This window comes from Rhopalosiphum maidis, chromosome 2 (assembly GCF_003676215.2).
Source record: "Rhopalosiphum maidis isolate BTI-1 chromosome 2, ASM367621v3, whole genome shotgun sequence".
NCBI lineage: Eukaryota > Metazoa > Arthropoda > Insecta > Hemiptera > Aphididae > Rhopalosiphum > Rhopalosiphum maidis.
Genome location: NC_040878.1, coordinates 28,785,239 through 28,808,848, shown reverse-complemented (window position 1 = coordinate 28,808,848; position 23,610 = coordinate 28,785,239). Strand labels below are relative to the sequence as shown.

Below are 23,610 nucleotides of genomic sequence, written 5' to 3'. Positions count from 1 at the left end.
ATGGGCATTTGACACTCATTATTAGTATCACATAATAAAGCCCATAAATTATTAGTACGTTTAAGAACCATTATATTTTGTTAAGAAAATCATATTCAATAATATATTTAAACAGAAAAAGATGTATTAATAATAAGCATAGTTAACTATAAAGTAGTATATAACTACCTACATATATTATATTTATTAAAATGAATGTCCATAATGAATAAATAAATATTATTATTATGTTAATATAGGCATTATTATACATTCTAATACATATTTATTATATCTCAAAATCCAAAATAATTTTAATAATTTTTGAAATTATGATGAATTGTAGTAAAGTTATAGAAGTATCGAGTTAGATGATGTAATTTTTAAATTAAACCTAACTTAACCTTTGGAGAATATTTTATTATTCATAATTTTTACCCTATTGTAATAATTATTCATTAATATACAATAAAAACACTATAACACTATTCATTTTTCGACCTTTTTATAAGCCCTCCTATGGAGTCAACCACAGAGTCATATATTTTATACCTTTTATAATTATGTATATGAAATTTCAAAACTTATATGGGCATATTCGATTTTATTATAAAATATGTTGACTGTTGAGTAGTTATTATAATATTATGAATAGGTACTTCATGTAAATAATATTACCTAATTTTTAAATTGTATAACAAACAATTCTATTTTTATTTAAAAACATTTTTCACAGATTTGACAGATGACGTTGGTATTAAATAAATATACTTATAAATTTAAAACATAACAAAGTACGTATAATGGCGAAAAACCAAAAATTAAGTGTATTTTAAGTAAAAAGTGTAGGTAACGTATAATATATACTATTTTTAAATCGAAGCACAGTATTTCGAACGGGTGTATTTTGTAAGCAAGCTGAATATTGATTTCAGCATTTATATAATTATTCATTAATTGAATTATGAAATGTACTTGGTCAAATATTGAAATATAATTTAATCTTATCGATCAATGTATCACCTGATTACGATTTATTAGACAATTATACTTTTAAGTTTTAAGCATGCCGCAGGCTCAGGACTTACAGCATGTCTTATAATATTATTTAGGTAGTCAGGTATAAAATTTGTAAACTGAACAGACAAACATCGATTTGCATTGGAGTGTAACTTGGTATTCATTTCGTTTGACATTAATAATATTGTTGGTGAGATTATATGGCACCACTCTATACACTATATTATACAGTGTCGTCTAATCACGTGCACCATACATCGCAATATAATATATTATTTTGTCGAAGAAACGGATAGTGTTTAGTTGCAATTATTTCCACGAACCGTCACGTAATAATACACCGAACCTGCATCGCCCATCAATCTTCCCCCACCCCCCACTACACCATTTACTCTTGCCAAATCTATAGCCTAAAGATATAATATACTAAATATACACTTTATTTATATTTATATATTACATAGGTACACATAGTACATACCTTTATACACTAAATCATCCTGTCCCGAGGGTGGTTTAACTGACCGTTGCACGTCGTCGGGTCAGCTCCAAGCCGGAGGGGACGATTTTTCGTAGTTCCGCCGCCGGGGTGCGTTTTTGTAATATTATTATTATTATTTTAGTCTCTCGTCGAGGAGAGTCGGGTCCGGTGAAACGTGTGTAGAACCCCGCGGGACGAAACCTCAAGCATCGGCGGCAAACCGGTTCGGCTTTTATATTATGCTCGTCCTAATAAACCCAATCGTCTGCGGCGGCCCCAAGGGGTGTGGTGAGGGTGGGGGATTTGTGCTCGCGCTCGTGCGCGCGCTCTTGATATAAGCGCGACCGATCGAGAGCGGCGGCGTCGACGACGGCGAGTGGCGACGCGTACGATTCAACGAGTGGCGAGGTCAGTCTGTCGACGGCATTCACTCGTGTAGGAACCGTGTTCCGTGCGACGTTATATTGTTGTTTACTTATCGTTTTCTCGTCGAATTCAATTCGCGTATATTTTATCCGTGCGGCGTGTTCCTGCAGTGTACACATCTCCGAGTCCGTTTAAAATAAAAATATTATTACGACCGTTTTTGACCGACCTCAATTGGACGTTGGTTGAATATTTATTTTCAATTTTTTTTCTCGTCCGACGCGTATCGTGGTGTGCGGTGGCGGAAATCAATCCAAACGTACACCTATGTGGCTATACAAATATCGGTACAAAAGCGCGGGTGAACCATCGAGGAAATGACCGCCGCCGCGATTTCGCGGCTTTGGCCCGGCGGCGGCGGTGGTGTCGCGGGCCAGCCGTCGCACTGTCCTCGTTACGTTTTCGCGACGAAGTCAACGACGACTACTATTCTGTTGCTGGTGGCACTTTTCCTGCTGGCCCTGGCGACGACGTCACGTGCGTCCGACAGCTGTGATTGGAGCGGAAGGTAAAATATTATTGTACTTTGCAATCGTCGCACTATGATATATTATGATTTAGACATAAAGCAGACACTACAGAAGGTACTCTGATTTTGGAGCGGAATTCGCTCTACACGCAGACGTTCCGTGTTTGGGTGATCTAATTAAAACCAGGGGGTTTCCGGAAATCCATAAAAACACTCAAACGTATCTATCTTTAAACGTCGACTGACGGTGAGATCAGCGGCTATTGTCGTGATGATGCTAACAGTTTTGGTATTTTACTTAGTGATTTATTTTCAATTTAATGTTTGAATACGATTTCTACAATTATTTTTTAATTTTAAACACTATTATTTACAGTAGAAATATTTTTTTTATACGAATAAGTCCACATCATTGTTAAAATATAATTGATTTCATTTATACTGTCAATATTGTCGATAGTGTCAATACATTTTGTCTTATGTAATCTTAAAGATTAGGAAAAGAAACAAGTGTGTTTGTATTCGCATCTCATATTAGTCAATAATATAAACATATGCATTTTTTTGATATAACTTATTTATAATATATCATATAGTAAAAAAATCATTATGGTAACAAATATAAATGTTTAGATTTGTTTCAATCATTTTTGAAAAAAACAAATTTTTATTTTATAATTCATTTTTATTGTAACATTTTTTATGGTGTTTTTACTTATCAATTACTTTATGACATGGCATAATTATTATAATATAAATTATTTATAATAATTAATTCTATAACTTCAACACGTGTCAAAGGGAGGGAAATGTAAGGAAGTTTACAATTTTTGTGAATATAATTGATATTATTTAATTCTACTTATTAATTTAAATATAATTGAACATAAATGTTTCTTGATATAAATAAAATCTTAAAGAATAATTATTATGAAGTATCATATATTTTAAAATACATAATAACATAGTTATATGACATCATAATTTATTTTGTTTTTGTATTTAAACTATTTATTTAAGAAGTAGGTTTTTAGTAAATGTTATGAAAATTAATTAACCATTGTATACCTTGATAAATCAATGTTGTATATTATATTATATTCTTTTATCTAAAGCCAATTAGGTTTCACTCCTTTACTGGATTGAACACAATTTTTTTCTACTTCAATTAGGTCACGTGCGCAAAACTGGTTCCAATAAAGCTCTTGAAACGAACTATCCCGTTGAATACATTCCCTCCCCCGTGTTTTAATTATAACTGACAATAAAAAAATATAGTTAGATACAGATAAGATACAAACCAGAATTGTGTGTTTTGCCAAATTTGGCATGATATTTATCCCATCGACAAATATAACCAGTTTTTTTTTTACTACAAGAAAATTTTTCTCGTCACACACAAAAAACAAATCAAGAAAATAATGCGCCCGAATTATCACAAATTCTTGATAAAAAAAAGTATTATTGTAGGTAGGTGAAATTAATTATTATTTATGATTTTGGAACAATAATAATAACATTTTATATGTATTGTTCCACAACCGCTGACTTGCCAATGTTCTATTAACGTTTCATTCTTTGACTGTTTATACGTTTATTGTGCGTTTGCATATTTTAAAAACATATAAATCAATCGTATCAACCAACACAAAACGCGTGCCATTCAAATTTCGTTGCAGTTATATTTATTTAATAATTATTATATACAACTATAGTAATTAATGAGACTTCCTGTGACTACTGGCCATTGTGACATTGTGTGGTTTATAAAGTAATTATTGTACTGTATATTGTTTGGGACACTTCGAGTTCCGGTCAATCAGAGTAACATTGTTGTACCTATTATAATATTCTTGCACGTTTAAAATTTGAGTACCTACTTACTACTTATAATGGCACCTGTACATGGCTACACCTATCTGTTATTCTTACTTCTTTGAAGCATCTTGTATTCGGGCCGTATAACGAAAATTATAATATTAAATGTAGACCATAAAATGTACCTATAGTTATACTATAGAAAGTAAATGAAACACCCTATTACACGTATAAAAACAAATACAATTTGAATCTGAGCTTTAAGTCATGTAATGCAATATTCTTTAACAATTAAGAAATGTTTTAATTTAATTTTACTAAACAACACCTATATATTTATGGAAAATGGTTTTGTAACTTGCGATACTGTATAGTGTGACCTAGTTATAATATCAAACTGTTTTTGCTACACTCAGTAGAAAAAAAATAAAAAATAAAAATTACTACATTATAGTATGTTGATAACATATATTATGACACGATATCATTATTATACAACTATTGTTTTTTTTTTTATTCTTGCTTAGTGTTTATTTCAGTGGTAAATATCTTTATTTTCATGACCATTTAATTATAAAAAAATATTATTTGTGTACTATAATTTTTAAATTTGTATAATTAGATAAATAATTATTTAAAAGGTAAATAATCAAATGTATTTTTATGCAATTTTTTCCATACATATTTATTATTGTAAATGTGTATAAGTATCTTATGAATTGTGACCTCAAATAAAATAGGGCAATATTTTTGAGTCTTGACTCTTGACAAACGTTTATGAACGGTTCCTATTAGTTCCCACGAAAGCGCGCATCACTGTGCAATTTCTCTGTACAAAACGTCCCCCACGGCCGCTGATTCGTGACGTTCTTCGTTCAACTGACGTTTTATAACAAGATTAAAAAGAGCCGTTTTCTACTTTCTCTGATTCGTGATCAAAAAAAAATTACTTACCGTTCATTTTTATTTCGAATTAAACGATATGTCACGAAATAGCAAAAATATAGAAAATAATCTCATTATTTCATTGAAAAGATAAATCATTATTCTATTAATATCCACCCCAACTACGCTATATTTATATTTTGATTCCCGCCACTTAGAAGTATATGCGCATTTGGCTTATTATATGCTATTATACTTTCCTACTAATAAATACATACTTTTTCTTATAAAATATATAATTTACTACGCGGTGAACGTAAATTCAAAATTAATGGATTTTTTTATATTAACTTTAGAATGATACAAACACTTTATCCTTGTCCACTATATTTCCGTGAGAACAACGATTTTTCGTCGTGACTTTTGTGGTAGAGTATCCAATTATTTTCAAACGTGCACTACTCGAAATTTAATATTTTAAAATAGATTTGTATAAAGAAGATGAACTTCTTTATATTGTGTGTTATTCCAATTGCATAACTTCTTTTTAGTTGAACTATTGTTAATATACCTACTAGATACCAGATACCTACTACAAATTTAATATTCGTAAAACTGCTTAAATAAATATATTAGTTATTCTTTAGTTACAGAACAATAATGATTAAGTATGGATGAATATATTTCTTGAATGTCACGAAAAAATCAATTTAATTCGTTATTACTTTTTAAATAACATATTGTTTAAGTATATTAAAATAAATTAGGTATTTAATATGTAAATAACTGAAAAAATTGTTCAATTTTAATATTTTAATCTTCATTTTGAGGATCAAGTTCTCCGAAAGATCAAACATTGTACTGATCAAACCAGTTTTTAAATAATAACATTAGGTGTATAAGTCAATAATAGTTAAGATTTTTTAATTGAATAAGATATATATGCATTTGAACGTCCACGCGTATATAATTATCGACGCCATTAATGGAAAGAGAGAATCGTACAAGATGATTAGTAACTGGCTACCGTCTGCAGTCTGTACCCGGTCGTATGCAGTAATCACATATTATTCAGTTGTTAAAATTTTCATTTGAACGATTCCCCCTTCTATTTTTTTTTTGTTTTTATGTTTTTATTTTTGATTACGACACGTTCTGAGGGGGCCCGCAGCATGTAAAACGATACGACCCTTCAAATATTGTTTCAACACAGGCCGTCTTTATTTTCTGAATATAACTATGTATAGTGTATAACAACAGGTGGCGACAAAGCCGTCAAAACTTCAATACACGTGTGTACGGCAATAAATATGGTAATAAACTAATAACTAATAAGATTCTTAGTCCAACGATTATTGATAAGAATAATATTCGCTCGGTAAAGCATAGTGAAAGCAGATAACATGTTATTTTATCAATCTTCTATGTGGTAGTGAACATTGATGTAAATTTTCCACCCGTAGACCTCATAATTCCAATCACAATACAAGTTCTATAAAATTAATAGAAACATGTGTTTTTATATTAGATCCCAGCTTGACTCTGAAACGGTAACAATGGGATTACCTCCATTCGATTACTTGGCACGTTTTATAACAAAAATAATTTTCTCTTCGATCAGCCCCCTAAGGTTACCATTGCTATTACGGTATCTGGATTTGGGGATGATCACTCAAACGTATCGATCATCCGGGTGCGATTTCTTCTTTATACAAGTCCTTTGGATAATTGGCCTTATTTCCAAAAATCGTGCGTGCACACATTATCCATTGTACAAAATTATAGACCTTTTTGCGGATCAATTGTATTATTATTGAGTTTAATATTGAAGTTTTTAATAACTTCAAACGATTACGGGTAATTGCACGTTGGTAGGTACTACAGCAATAAATAAAAGTATTATGGTGCTCGAGGGCTCTTGTGTTATATATTTTACTTTAGGAAGGATGGTTAAACGTTTTTTGGCGCCACACACACATGCAACACATAACCCTGTCAGTAGACACCGCCACGCTGGACCAGATGGCCATCAATGTAATTGCAACATGTGGTAATGTTTTTGCTGCTCAGTAAGGCAGTGAGGCGTATTTTACAGGACCCTTGGAAATTTGTCGCTAATTAAATGATTTTTGTGACTAGTTAAAAACTCTTGTTTTCTGCAAGGACAAAAAAAAATACACCATATATTAGCCATCAGATTCCTGCACGTCTGGCTAATCATTCTAAATTACTGCGCAGTCTGTATAGTTAATGAACTCAACAAAAGGTTTATTTAATTGCAGTTCTCGCTGGATCGTTATTTATTTTAATAGCCATCTATTGAGGGCTTATCTCATCATTATTATATAGAGGATTTTAAAAAAAATGTATGCATTTTAAATAACTTCACGGACAATACAATTTCAAAGCATGTCACTGTAACGAACAAGTTGTCTCGACAAAAGAAATGCTAAATTATCCTAGTTCGTTCATGTAACTCTATATTTTTGGCGGTTATTTATAACAAATTTTCCAATATGATTCTCCATTGGTCATTTTTATAGAAGGGTTATTCAACTGGAAAAAGAAACGTACTCACATTTGGTCAAACTTCGCGTGCGTGTTATGGCCGAAACACGATACTGGTGGCGATGAACGGCTGAAATATAACGTCTAATCGCTCGGAAAACCCATTAGGTAATTCAATACATGGTTGTCCACTGCGGTAGTCCGAGGATAAGGGAATAATATTATACAATAAACGTATTCTTGAAATCGGCTTGCAGAGGACGAGAATATGACATATTTGTTATCGTTGCCCCCGCACGAAGATCCCGTGAAGTATCACGCGATCCAATCCCCTGAACACCCTCATCAAAAAAAGGGTAGACGTTTGTATGTCTAGACACTTTAGAGTTCAGGCGACCGAAAATTAAAGAAGATAACACAAAATCTTTTTCTAAATAATATACTGTCAGCGACTCAGCGTAGTATAGAATCTGGCTGCAAAATGACCGTACTTCGGTCAAAACGAGCAAATTTTTATCTACATCTGTTCAGTTCTACTCGTGTCTAACTCAACCAAATAACCAATACTGAAAATCGTACAAAAATAATAACAATAATATTCGTTTTATAGTATAACAGAACGTATTAGACATTAACCATATTATTTAACATTAATACGCGGAAGTCGTGTCGTATGATACGAATTACAAATTGCATTATTGTATTATTGTACGCGTGTATGCGGTGTATATTTTATTATTTTATATAATGGCGTGACGATACTTATGAAAATTCTCAAACCGCAGTTAATCATTCGATTTATCTCAGCATCTTTGAAACGCATAGTATAATAATATAACAAAAATAATATCACAGCTACAACTACACTTAATAGCACGATAATTGCGTGTCGCGGTCATTTGTAGCGATTAACATTATTCGATTCCGCTATTTTTTCCTCATTCCGATCTCATGGACTTCTGTTTCGAGTGGCACCGACACGTCGTTTACAAGTGACCACTGGTATAAGGTAATAAACATCGGTAAAAACGGTGAGAACTGACGTCGAATATTTCTGATGGCCTATTGTGAGAGATCTCAAGTTTTTATTTTTTTTTTCCCAGGAAAACGGTTGATGATACGATTTTAATATCTCCGATGCATATTACATGTACATATTATTAATACCTATACCTATAGTTGTGGACCGAGGCACTCAGCATTACGTTTTCGCGGCTCTATTGTCCACGAAAAACTACCGAAGTCCGTGTATACACATATATAATTACTGTTGTATTACATCAACTGTGATTAATACATTATACGAAAGGAAAAACGTATAATATTCGGGTAGAGCGATTCGAGTATTTGATAAATTTCTTTGTCGGAACAATCCGCATGTCTTACAAACCGCGTAAACCGTATAGGTATTAGATACAAGAACCGCAAAGCTAAAATAAGTGTTCTTATTAACTATAATATATATAAATGTGTGTGTGTGTGTTCATAAAGACTAAAATATATATTTATGTAAATCCTATGTGTGTATTTTATCGTCGACGCAAGTAGTATTATTTGTTTTGCTATTCTTTTTGTTAGATAACTAATCGTCCACAATACAAAAAAATTGATTAATTTATATTACGATGTCTTAGATTTTTCCCTACTCGGACAATAGGTGAAAGACGACTAGCGAGACATTGTGCATTGAACATTGCTCGTTTTGCTGATTTTATTATATAAACGCACTTGATTCATGAAAACGATTATTTACCGTGTCTATAAACGGTGTAGAAGGGTTCTCTTTCTCGCCACAATAGACGCGCTCCGTAACGACATCATAAACGCGCGTGTGTGTAAAGCATTATTATATAATATTAGGTTCTTAAAAATTAAATAGCCTTTGACTAAAAACGTGGGCACAGGTAATTAAATATGCCTAAATAATATAATATACAGTGAACGGAGGAGCCACAAGAGCCAATAATATCGGCGGCGGTATGGCCATTGTGCGCTATCTATATATTATAGCCATTATGAGTATACCTGTCTACCTGTTGAAAGAAACCCCAAACAAACTCCATTATAATATACATATGCGAACGGAATGATGGAGGGGGACATCTGCCAGCTGACACTCGAGTTTCTGATCCTTGTGGGTCGTAGTTTCATTATACGCCACCGATGTCTGGACAGCGAATTACCACCGTACGCTGACCGTGTTATTATTTCCTTTGTAACCACCATAAAAATCAAAATAATATTTATAAAACACATTATTATACCAAAAGAATAGGTCACTATTTTTTTCTTCTCTTTTTTTTTTTTATAAATAATATATCTTTAATATAAAAAGGCTACAAACACGGCGCTGCTATGAAATAAAAAAAAAAGGAATAGAAAAGAGCCACCGCTGTCAATGCGTCTGAAAATCAATTACTCTAGTCGAGTTATTACTATTATTATTCATTGAAGTGACAAAATTAATAACTATTATTTATGGTACGAAAAAATCTCATAGACGTCACATTACGCGCGTGTTACCATTTATCATGCGTTCGGATTATACAATATAGCGAGTACAGAAGACGGAGGGGTACTCGTAAGCGGACCTTTTATATACAATATAATATAATGATATTATTATGTCCTATACCATTGATGATAGTGTGTTGATAGTTTCGTGTTATCCTTAACCTCCATCATTAATATCCAAGACGGAGCGCAATAAGCCGGGTCTAAGGATAATCGGAACTTGGGGCGGCCAATGCGCAAGCCCCGTCTTCCCCGGTGGTCCGTTGTATAACTCTTCGTCGTCGATCATTTAATATCATTACTGTCGGCGCAAATCCCCACACGAGGTCCATTATAATTATACTTCGTGTATACATAGATGCCTGCAGTGTTATATATAATATATATTAAGTATTAATGTATTTTACATTATTATATGTAATATAATCACAATGCAATATTCTGTTACGTATGTGCAGTATAATATATTTAATACTTAATACATAATATATGATGTTCAAACCTAAAACCTGGGATGACATTTTACTCGCCATTAAAGTATTATACTATTATATTTTTACACTTTAATCCAGTGGTAAGTATCTAATACAAGTCACGACGATGTGGATCGACGTTATTTCGGAAATATTTGTCGACACAGATCATTAGAGACGTGAGTATATAGAGTCATCTATATACACACGATTGTTTCAACTCAAGGTTATCCTTATTTTTCCAAACTACATTTATCTACGTATCCGACCGGTAGTTACATTATTATATTATATTAATTTTATGACGCTTGTTGTGCCCCTCACACGTACCTACATTTATTTCTAATTTCAAGAAGACGAGACGTCGAAACAATATAACATGTATAACGACCACCGTGTTAAGACATTAATCATAGAATTAATCCGTCGTGGGTTATATATATGAAAAAATAATAATAACACGTAGGCACGACAATCCGTCGGACGCGTTCGTTATCGCGCATTATCGACGCTTCGCGTCGTCGGGGTCGACATCATCAGATTTCGGGGCCAGAGGGTTGACTCTCAGACATCCCACAAGTGTTTTTGTCGGGCGATTAAAAAACATCCAATAGGCTACGGCGCTCGAAACGAATTAACACGCCGTTCTTCTTAACACGTGTTGAAATCTGGTGTGGTTTACAGCGACGATGGTGAAGTGCGTATTATTATGTAGATAATTTATTCGGATTGTTTTTATAGTTCAAACGAAATAATAGAACGGTGTTTCGGGTTTCGTTGCCAGTAATAGCTCGATTTGCATATACTTTGGTTTATAATATACACCTATATTTAGTACCACCAGACTCGACTACTATACTAAATGTATAGATATATACATATATTTCTACATACATGTAGGTACTAGGTATGCGTTGTGGGTATTATTACTCGTGCAAGCGTTTGGTATACTGACGTTTGTCGGCGATACATTATTATAAATGTATTTAAAATATATTATGTTTATAGGCATCAAATTGCTTATAGGGAAATTGCGGTAATAAAATTTGCATTTCATCCGTAAAAATAAAAAAATCCTAAGGGCGGACTGGAAAAATTTTGATCTCGCGTGTTAACAACAAAACGTAGTTTTTGGATATTTTCGAATCACTGATTTAAAAATAACATTTTTTTTCTCGACCCATTAAAATAATATAAAATTTATAGTGTTGCACATAGTGATTATAACAGTTTTAAAACCGAGTTGATTACGGAAATCATTATAATTTTTTATGTATATAATAAATAACCATGTATCGCGTATAGACAATACAAATTACGTTAACATATTTGTATCGTTGATACCACAGCTATATTAAAGCATATCTATTCTGTGATATTACTCCGTAATTATGTTTGTCCGGAAAAAAAATGTTAAGTCTGACATCAGTGACTTGATTAACGTATTATATCCACGTAAACTCTATATTATACCTATCTATATACCATCTAAAGTAACTAACGTACACTTGAAATGTTTGTACTGTGTATAATATATAATTATATGAGTTGACATGTCAATTTATACAATCCAAACGGGTACATAATATAATATATATATATATTTGTTATTAGGCACCTATGTGTAAGATCGTATCGTTTAAAAATGTACATTGTATTATGTACATATATTATATAATAGGTAAAAATCCGACTGATTTTAGAGGAACCAACAAGAAATATGTTAACTTATCAATTCCATCCGAATTATCTAAGAAACCGAACAGGGCTGAAAAAAAATATACTATTTTAAACTATAAGCAGTACTATATAGAATAGAAGTCGCCGCTTAATCTGGCATAGAGAGGTTTTAGTCCCGATTAAGTGATGTGTTTTTTTATTAAATAATATGTTTGATCGGGTCTTAAGACATTTGTCCATATAACATTCGGAGGTCCAGATTATCGAGTGGATGGCTAAACGCATATAGATTGTATTATATGTACATGGATAAGACACGCACTGTATCCAAATGTAACATAAGAGCATACCATATAGTATACCCAACTTAATTATATGAAATTTAAATAATAATAAGATAAACGAAATAATATTGAAATAAATTGAATTCAAACATTTATTTTTTACAATAAACCTTGTATAGCTATATATCCGTGTATGTTAAGCATGTAGGGATATCCTATACATGTACATATCATCTTCGATTAAACGACCATTGTGTATTGAAATGTACATAAATCATGCACATCGCGCACATTGTAATAATATATTGTCTGACTATAACACATGTAATATCACTAATATATGTGTAATAATATTTAAAATGTTTAAAATGTGTTTGTTTTTTTGTTGTTTTCCAGCGGACTGACATCGGATTCGTCGGAACACTCGGTGCGGCCCGTCCGATTGGATCGGTGCTGGGCGGGCACGGTGCGCTGGTCGTACCCGCGGGGCGCGCTAAGGGTGGTGTTCCGGTTGACGGGCACCAGTGGCGGCCGCGAGTTCCGCGTCTGCCTCAAACCGGACCGACTGGACGGCGTGCGCGTGCTGTTGGACAGCGCGCCGCGTCGCCTGATCGCCGTATACGATTACCGCGCGGCCGGCGAACCGCTCCGGTCACGGTGTTTCAAGAGCGTCGGTGGCACGGCCGCGTTCTACGTGGAGGCGGACAAGACGGGCGACCAGTCCGGTCCAGTCCGATTCCGTTACGATCTCGAACCGCTCGCCGAGCCCGCGCCCCAACTGTTCGTAGCCGACAACCTCGACGACGGTAAGTGCACGGCGATTGCAATCGCGCATACACACGTATTACATTATATATTATGCATCCTATCCAATGCAGTAATAAGAAGTACCTAACCTGCTTGTATATATGCGTATAATATGGATAAATTTAAGTAGGATACCAAATTCAAAACATTTACATTGGTTAGAATGTCCTATCTATCTTGGGTACACTGATAAGCCTGAACTTATATAATAGGAAGAACCTCACTCTGGTTTTCGAGGTCAAGTGAGACCTATAACCGTAGAAATGTAGTGGTTTTGACTAGCGAACTCAAATCGCGTTTAACAAGTATATTATCTAATGATAGAATCAAATTAATAACTACCATCATGATATTAAATTATTATGAGTAGGTAGTACTAACTTAACTCTAACAAAACCCAAATAAATCTTCTTTATAAATTACATTTGTACTCAGGTAATCTGCTGTAAGAATGTGCTGATTACAAATTTACATTTTTTACGACCAGTGCGATGTGTATCTTTAGCGAAAATGTATTTTAGAATATTATTTTTTATTAGTTTGCAACCAATTTTCTTAGTTGTCATATTTTGTATTTTTCTTCGCAGTAATAAATATCTATTAAGTACCTATATATATATATATATATATATATATTGGCACCATAGGTAAACATTTGGTTGAATTTTTAGGAAGAGGAACTAGAACAATCAATAGACAGATAACAGTAATAATAACATTTCTAATAAAGTTTAAATGATGAAAAGAATAAATAAATTAAAGGGGTCAAAACCTCTCCCCCACGAAGACCGACTATGATTGGCACAAACAAGGCTGATTAAATTATACGATATTTATTCGGTTCGGCACTGATAGGTCGAGTAATCGCGATAATTTAATTTGTTTTATTATGGTCGAGTACATTGTTTTGTCGAAATCGGATGTTCTACAAACATTTAGACAGTCCGTGACAGTAGTATATTTGCCGATTATTATTTAATATTTACCGTTCATCGATTAAAATAATACATTGAACTTAAGTTATTAATTTTTTTTTTGTTTATTGTGAAATTATCGAAACGATTGACTCAGAAAATGGATGCATCAATAATGAATAATGTAATATTACTAATATTATATAATCAACTACATAAACATGAAATATATTTAAGTACATTCGAAACTAATCAAACACGTAACTATAATAGTTTATTTCTCCTGTAACAACCGTGGCGTAAAGTACAAATCTTTAAAAAAAATAATGGGGAAGTCACTGTCCTGTGTAGTAATTGATGAGTAATTTGTGTAATTGAGTAGACACTGTAATGGAGGTGTTAAACTTGAATTCTATGATATTATCATTCTATACGTAAAACAATTCTGAACAGAGACGATCTCTTAGCCTGTATTTCTAAATATTATATTGTATATTTTATGTTTTTCTACGACCAGTATTTAAAGATATTTTGAAAATAACTTTGTATTTTATTGGAAGTATTCGTAGATAATTTAAATGTGAATTTTAAATATCAAAAAACTATGCATAATACTAATATAATATGTATTTTCAATATTTATCTTTTTAAACCTATGAGAAATTTTATATTGGATTTTCAAACTTTTTGACCGATCCTAAAAGTTGTTATCAGCAATACTTCTCCTGAATTGGAAGATGAAACATTTTTACTACTCCATCTTGATGACAGACAACATAAAATGCATATACAATAATTTATAAAACCAATATACAATCATCATCGCTCCGCTTAGAATATAAAATAGAATGCAAAAGTTTTGATAAACTTGTATTGTTGCGTACAATATTTAATTGGTCTACCCATCATAAACTACAAAAATACTTTGGCCGGAAGTATTATTTTAGTATTTGAAAATAAATAATACATTTTGTTGTTGGCTATATAAAACGTATTGGTATGAAAAAAATAAATTGGAATCGTTTAACAAAACTCGTTTTTTAATCCACAAAATTGCCGCAAAACCCAATCGCAGATGTGTAGTAAAACATATTTTATAATCGATCAAATTACATTTCATCCGACGTCCGTTCTTCGTATATTATTATCTGCATGAAATAACTATCGAAGAAATAAACTATTAACACCATTAACATCCAAATGTTCATTCCACAAACATATTATGTAGTTTTTAATCTGATGGGGCGTGACGAGCATGGCGTTAAAACTTAAAACCGGCGGTTTTCGACGGCACACACGATCAGCTGTCCGTTACTATAAATTAATAATAATAACAAAAAAATTAAACATATTTGTTTTCTGGAGTATACATTATTCAGCTTTATGGTGTTACGTAGGTGTTTACCTAGCAGGTAATTTATAATAAAATATATTATAATGTAAATAAATCTGCGAGCACACACATAGCACTGTAACGTTTCACAGCAAATGTAATTATTAATATATATATATCGCTTTTTCATCAATATGAAATTTATAACCTGTACTTGCAACACTAATAAAAAATTTAAAAAGTTAGATGTGAAAAAAAATAAATGAAACAATGACGTTAAACAAAAAACGACTTGTGTCATATTATTATAATAATAATTATTATTTTATATATTTTCTTAATAATTTTTTTTTAACCATTGTGATTCGAACTGACGTTTTGCGATATTAAAATTCGGGATAACCCGTTTCATGATAACATATATAATTGTACATCGTGTGTATATAGTTTATATATATATAGTGATCGCGTTCATATTTAGTTTTTACACACGTCCGTCCATCAACTAACCAAGATTACAAGATAGATATAATAATATACAGTTTTTTTTGTTCTTACCTCTATGTTATAGGTATTATTTTTTATTTCGTACATCGATCACGCTTGTCTTAAGCCGTCGGAGTTTGTTAATATATTATAATATGCAATAACAATGACACGCCGGCGTCTCGCCGATATTGCTGTATACGTAGGTACTCCGAACAAATTAAATCAGACAGGTGTCCCAGGTATATTGTTCGTTGAAATGATCATTGACCCTAATTTTCTTTACTTCATTACAGAAACAATAGAAAATCAGCTTAACAATACGCATTTGTCTTAGACTTCCTACTATCTCGAGTATAGGCATCAGGTTTTCATTACACGCGTATAATATAGGACTATACTTAATGGGCGAGTGTAAAATAATATTGTTTAACCGTATATATTTTTATAAAGACGATATAATGATTTTTCATAAAAGCATTATATTTTTAACAATTTTAGAAGTGTTTACACATTGTTACGCAATTAAAATGATTTTACTTTGTTCTATAACTTGTCTGAAGTACGTACATACCTGACCATGATTTAAATAATATAAAAAAAGCACGCGTTGCCACGTATAGTATATGCGTATTATAAATCGTACAGGCTATAAAAACAAGACATTTTCTAGATAATTTTGCTTTTTTTAACTCCGTAAACTTAAACAGTTGGTTTTGACATGAGTGTAATATATTCTCGATATTATCATTTTTTTCTTCTCTTTTGGTTTTCATATGTTAAATGTGGATTTAACCTACGTTCGGCCAATAAACGCGTACTATCAAAGTCCTCGTTGGAAGTCACGAAAAAAAAAATAGACCGACCATAAATTTACTCGAGAAACCTCACGATAAAAAAACCACATATATAGGTACATGTTGTTTAAAAATACCGGTTTCGCCTACATTAACAAAGTACACACTGTATACACACTTTTATTTCTGTCGTATATATAATACTATAATATTATGTATAATTTTTTTCTTTTATTACTCTGTTACAATATTTATTTATTATCACCATAAACAATGGGAGATGGTGGTCGTCGAAGAAACACGCTAATGGTGATTTTTATTTAAAAAAGTTATAGGCAGTTCAACATAAATTTCTCTTTGTTAAATATATATATATATATATGATGCGCATTTGGAGCTTCTTATCACAGCACTAGACTATAATTATAACTATGTAATACTAGACCTAATTATAATTAGGTCTATATATAGACGTTTTATTGGATTTTAATACTACGATGGAGTCAAGAGTAGTAAATAATATGATAATTCGTTGTGTAAAGATGCATTCAGTACCTATCTCAACTATACTACCTGCGTAATAAAATAATACGACTTGACTAATCTATAAGAAAATTACGCTTATTCATCCACGGAACGTCGTATGATTATATGTCAATTTAAGGAGAAAAAACATAAGACATTACACACAGCAGTTGAACATTTTGCTTTATTTTTACTTTTTATAGTGATATAAAATAATGAAAAAATATTTTTTTTTTTTAAATGCCATCTTTAATACGATTTTAATTATATATATTTTTTCTATTTTCAGAATGCCGGCCGTGTACCGTAGAAGAAATGACACAAGCTTACTGCACGAGTAGTTTAGGTAAGTTTAGTAATATATTTATATTTTACACTCAATTTTTACAACTGTTTAATACATTTTCACGGTCGGATGCGTGTATCAAAAATCAATGACCACATTAACCAAATCTATTTCTGTAATCGATTTAATTATCGCATATACAATTCGAAATATTTAATAAAATAATTTAAATTTTTAAAATAAATTCAATAAAACATATGCGTACAATGAAATAATTTAAATTTAAATTATCCCTTTTCTGGTCACTGCCCACTTGATTAGACCATTGTTATCTTTGAATTATAAAGGCACTGGGTCTATACTTATCTACAGAAATTAGGAGAGTTCTTTTAATTATTATCAAATAACGATATACGATACATGTTACCGGTACCTTCCGATAAACAATACGCGGATAGTCAAGCGGGTGTGGGAAACGTAAAAAATATAATATATATGTGTGTACGTAGGTATACAATAATTTTAGTAATATATAATTATATTTTAAATACAATAGTGATGATTATGAGGTACTTCTTAGGTTTCTATTTGAATTAATTATTCTATACTTGGTCCTTACTCCTTAGAATACAAATAATAGTACCTAACATTGTTTTAATTACACGCTAATATATATATATTACTTATATTACTCATTATTTCAAAATCTATTAACGTTTTTAAAAATATTTTTTATCGTTATAATTTTTTAAGTCTTTTACTTATTGAATGACAATATACATTTTTAATTTCATATTCGGAAGCAGAATATGCAAAAAATTAAAAATGTTTGTTGTCGTAAGTTTTTAAAGTTTGTTTTTTATGTATCGTAATACTCCAAAAATATTCTGCTTCCCAGAAATATTTGAGTATTTACGTGTAATTAAAACAATATTAGGTATATATCTGTAATTTACTATAAGAAATCGATACATACTTATAGGTATATTGTTAACTCATTTAATAATCAATGGCGCGAAATCTGAATTTGGATCAGTATTCAGTCGTATGTGCTTTTCCAATCCTGTATGGTATAGTTCGATATTCTGTATTCTAAAAGAGTTTAACCATTAAGACGTTGAGATATCTTTCGAAACCGTTTCCATTATACATACCTAGTATACTTATATACACATTTAATATTTTATGAGCATGTCATATCCACGGAATATTATGACGTAAACGTTCGAATCAATAATTATATTATATTTTTCTCTTTTGCAGTTGTCCAAGGCACCATAGTGGGAGTGTCTTACGACGGCGACGTGTCGCGCGTGCGCGTGATGCCCACCAAGGCACACCGTTTACCGCCCGAAGAGGACGATCGGGTGGTTGTGCAAGTGTCATCGCCGCAGCAGCAACAAGAGGACGAAAGCGGACGACCGCGACGCGACGACCGGCCTATGACCATAACGTTCGGCCGGGGTTGCAGGCCTGCCGCTGGGCCTGGTGAGTTCGTGTTCATGGCCCGAGCCAAATTCGAGGAATTGGCTCTGCGGTGTGCTCCCAGGTTAGAAGAATGGCGACAAGCAGTCAAGGCGGACAAAGCTCCCGGCTGCATTCTAGCCGGTTGACTGTCGAAAATACATCATGTTATACCTTCATATATATAATATTATATATATATGTCCATAGGATAAGATAGGTACGCGTATAGTGCCTAAGTAGAAACTGTTATATATTACATACTATACAGGGTTACCGTTGTTGAATTAAGTTTTTTTTTTAAATATTTTTTTTCCCAAAAGTCATCATGTTATATAATAGATAATAATATAATTATACTATTTTACTTATAAAAACGGCCATATAAAGGTAATGTATACATTATACTTTTAGTAGACGCTTAAACAAAAATCGCTATTACTGCTATGACTATGTATATAAATGATGATCGTTTTGTAAACGATAAGTCGTATTATTATACTTTTGGGTATCATAATTTAATAATTATCGTTATAAAAGTTCGATCGTTGCGTGGGTTTGCAGAAATTACGTTCTGCCAAAGGGACTCATCGCGGTAAAAAGTGGTAAGAAGAGGGAGGTAGAGAAAAACTCGTGTACATATATTATTATACTTTCCTTGACGCAGAAGAAAGGTTTTGTGGCTGTGATTTTAAACATTTTACGTAAATGTTAAAAACAAATTCAAAAAAATGTAAACAAAACACAGTGAACGTGATGCGTATAACATTAATTTACTAATTATAATTAAAAATATTGAAACTCTACATCAAATCTTTTGTATTATACCTATAAGTAATCGTTTATTTCTGACTAGTGCACTGGGTACATGATGGGTAAATAATTTAACTCTTGCAATGATTTTCGTAGAAATTATTATACACTCTATATAATATGATACTCTAACGATGATATACTTAAATATTATATTATTGTTGGTCATTTTAAGACTTTAACGCACGCCAACCGTGTAGGCGTCGACGAGACGATAATAATATATACAAATGAATTGGCTATGCATATATCATACAGAATTTTGACTATTTGTTTACTAAAAGTGTAATAAAGAATCGCAAAATTTATAGAAGACACGTTTCTTTCTTTCGTGTCTCTTATTTCTCGCGGATGTCACGTTTACTATACAATATTTTTATTTTTATCCTATTATTACTGTAGCCAAAAGGTACTTTTTACTCCCTCCCCTGCTGTTACGTTTATGTACCTAATGCACGCTTGATATTATATACATGAATTGTATATCGTTCATGTGTGAATCTATGTGCCAAACCTTAAATAAAAGAAAAACGGAAAGTTTTTTTTATACAAGTAATATCATTATTGGTTCGTAGTCAAATTACGATATATTATATCAAATGGTTTATTTGATTTGATTTTATTATTTTACTTTATTTGTACCTACGCATTAAAAACAATAGCTATATTATAATTCAATTATTTCTAACGAGTTTCATATTATGCATTTCATAATGCAATGTTAAAATATTAATATTAAGATAATGTGTTTGTTAGGATTATTATATTAATCACTTTGTTATGTTTTTAATAATTGTAAAATCTCATATTTGTGTACATTATTTTTGTTTGTATATGAATATATTGTCACTATCATTTTACGATATATTATGATCTCAACTTTTTAAAATGATATTAAATATAGCGAACAAAAATTGTAATTAATTCGACTAATATTGAAAATATATTTGTGTTATCAGTTAAAATGGATATGTATTTTTATTTAACGATCTTTTTTTTCCTTATCTGTACCGTATATTATACTTATTATTATAAATATCTATTTATTTATAAATAGGTGCCTATATATAATAATATAATATACATCGTTTTCCTCTTCAACGTATTGCAAAATGCATTTTACACGGTACAAAAAATAATAATAACATTTTATAAACGCCTATTATATATATTTATATAATATTAGATATATGATATTATAAATTATAGTTAATTGCATTATATGTACGAACAGTTGGGCCGGACAATGGCCAGTCGAGAGTGAAAAAGAGCATATTATATAACAGGAGAGATGAACGAAAAAAATAAAATAAAGGTACGAATTGAAAACCGGCCATAAATCAGAGGAGCCTCTGTGCAAGATGCCCTGCGGAGGACGACGACCAAGACGACGAGGTATGCCGGTCTCATTAAGGTCCGATTTTATTTAGAACACGCGCCGCGGCCATCTCTCGCGCGCGCTCACGGGACGTCCTCTAATTAGCGGCGGCGTTTCGACATTGCGACGAACTCGTTTGTCTGCCGCCGCCACCGCCGCCACCGCCGTCAATCCACTGCACCACCGAAAGACGCCGCGTCATCGGATATACCCTGTGCAGAGGTGGTACACCCCCCTCCCAATGCGACCATCTCTGCCCACCCGCCAAGCGACTACTCTGGGCGAATATATTTTTTTTACATTTTTTACCTACTATTTTATATTCAATTCCTCCTGCCCACCATCGATCGCGTGGAGATACGATCATCGCGTCGTCTACACCGCGCTCGGGTCGCGATTTCCATCTCGTCGCGGTCGAAAAACTGGATTTTCTCGTCGATTATTGTCTTTTTTTTTAATGACCATACAGTACGCTTTACAGCTCGGCGGTGGTTTGTTGTAAATTATAATATTACTATAACAAGTTGCAGCAGTAGGCCTATATTATATAGGCCATTACGTGTTTCGGCTGCCGAAGCTACAATAAATTTATTACAGAAACAAATGTGAAAAAATAACTTTTTAAGAGGTACCTACAGTATATTATTTTACTTATAGCACGTGTATAGTATTGTCCGATAATTTAAATAAATCCAAAAAGAATAATAATATTGTACTCCTGCAAATATCTAAAAACAGAGATGAACTCACCACTATATCATATTAATTACCTAAACGTAAACCCTAAAAGAATAATTATATATTTTTCAGCGGCCGAAAACTCATAATAACGATTTTATGACGCCTACCCGGGTTAGTCGTCCGTTTCCGAAACATTGAGTAGTCTGCAGAATTAAAAGCAAAGTAAATCATAACATATAGGTAATGTTAAAACTTATAAATAATAACAAATACCTAATAGGTAGATAAATATATAGGCGGATAGATACATGCAATTACTATCAAAGCGGGTTTATACCTGTGACGCAGTGAACTTAAAACTGTTCAGAGGTTATTTTATATAAACCATTACCGCCCTTAACACTATAAGGGCATTTTCTGTCATATTTTTAACTATACCTATTGTAGTAGGTAAATACTAAATTATTATCCGCCCACCTACCACCCACTCGTAGGCGGCAGCCTGTTGATTATCCCTTTGCCATACCACGAGGTATACACACTTCGGATAAATATACCTACGTACAACAAAACTGTCGTTTGCGCGGCCAAATAATATCGGTATATAGGTACCACTGCTGCTGCTGCTGCACCTACGACGTATCGTGCGGTTTTTATTTCCAATTTTTTCTTCGCCGTTTCCGCCTTTTCCAACGTTTTCCTAATGGTGTACCGCGATTATAACAAAACCAGTACCTGCGATTGTGTACAATATTATTGCATTATATTGCTGCACCGACAACCTAATCCAGTGTGGTCAAACTCTAATATATATAATAATATGTATACGTGTAATACGTTCGGGCAAATAGCCATTTACATGCGGTACGTACGCTGTATAATTTTCCGTACACGCCAATGTGAACATTTTCGTGTGGGTTTATGCATGGGATTGTTATTTATTATTTTATATTATATTATAGGTACACACGACGTTATAATATCCCGCACAGCACATTAACCGCGACATCATTTTATGTACAATTATTATTACCACTTCGGTAATAATTATTAACATTATCAAACGCATGTGTGTACCTGCCATAATAACAAATAAATCTTATAAATTATAATAATATGTATATACCATATACACTATACAAGTAATAACAAGTGTTTGCGATTCAAGTCTGCTGAATATTGTTTATTTTTCGCTTCTCTGCGCTATTATAATACGAGGTTATAATACATTATTCGTATACCATAATATTGTATACGTAAGTAACTATAATAAATTTACACAACAGCTGTTCACATCAGTGGATGGATATCGTTCGTGTTGCTTAATGAAATCTATTATCTTTTATACATTTTTTTTTCTTTTTCATAGTTGTAAATAATAACTTGAAATTCTATACGGTGAAAAAATAAAAAAAATTACCGTTTTACGGGCATAACAAAAAAATACGGGGTAAAAAACTACGGTATGGCCACCATACACTATATGGTTTTAATTTATGTCAGGTACATATTATATTATATTTCTTTACAGGTTGTTGCTACTTAAATTTTTACCAAATGACAACCCGACGGTATTTAATGTATAGTAC

At 32.2% G+C, this 23,610-nt stretch overlaps 1 protein-coding gene across 1 annotated transcript; it reads left to right on the top strand.

Moving 5' to 3' along the window:
• The first annotated feature begins 1,867 nt into the window (after positions 1-1,867).
• Positions 1,868-20,718, top strand: LOC113554365 (meteorin-like protein). The gene is made up of 4 exons (XM_026958177.1): positions 1,868-2,414; positions 12,934-13,343; positions 17,689-17,745; positions 18,949-20,718. The coding sequence occupies exons 1-4, from the start codon at positions 2,224-2,226 to the stop codon at positions 19,296-19,298; spliced, it is 1,008 nt and encodes a 335-aa protein (XP_026813978.1). The 5' UTR covers positions 1,868-2,223; the 3' UTR covers positions 19,299-20,718.
• Positions 20,719-23,610: the final 2,892 nt, after the last annotated feature.

Bases quoted from the DNA above. Each gene is read 5' to 3' on its own strand.
- LOC113554365 (XM_026958177.1), top strand. From the start codon at position 2,224: ATGACCGCCGCCGCGATTTCGCGGCTTTGGCCCGGCGGCGGCGGTGGT. The intron at 2,415-12,933 runs GTAAAATATTAT...GTTGTTTTCCAG, and splicing joins AGCTGTGATTGGAGCGGAAG to CGGACTGACATCGGATTCGT. The intron at 17,746-18,948 runs GTAAGTTTAGTA...TCTCTTTTGCAG, and splicing joins TTACTGCACGAGTAGTTTAG to TTGTCCAAGGCACCATAGTG.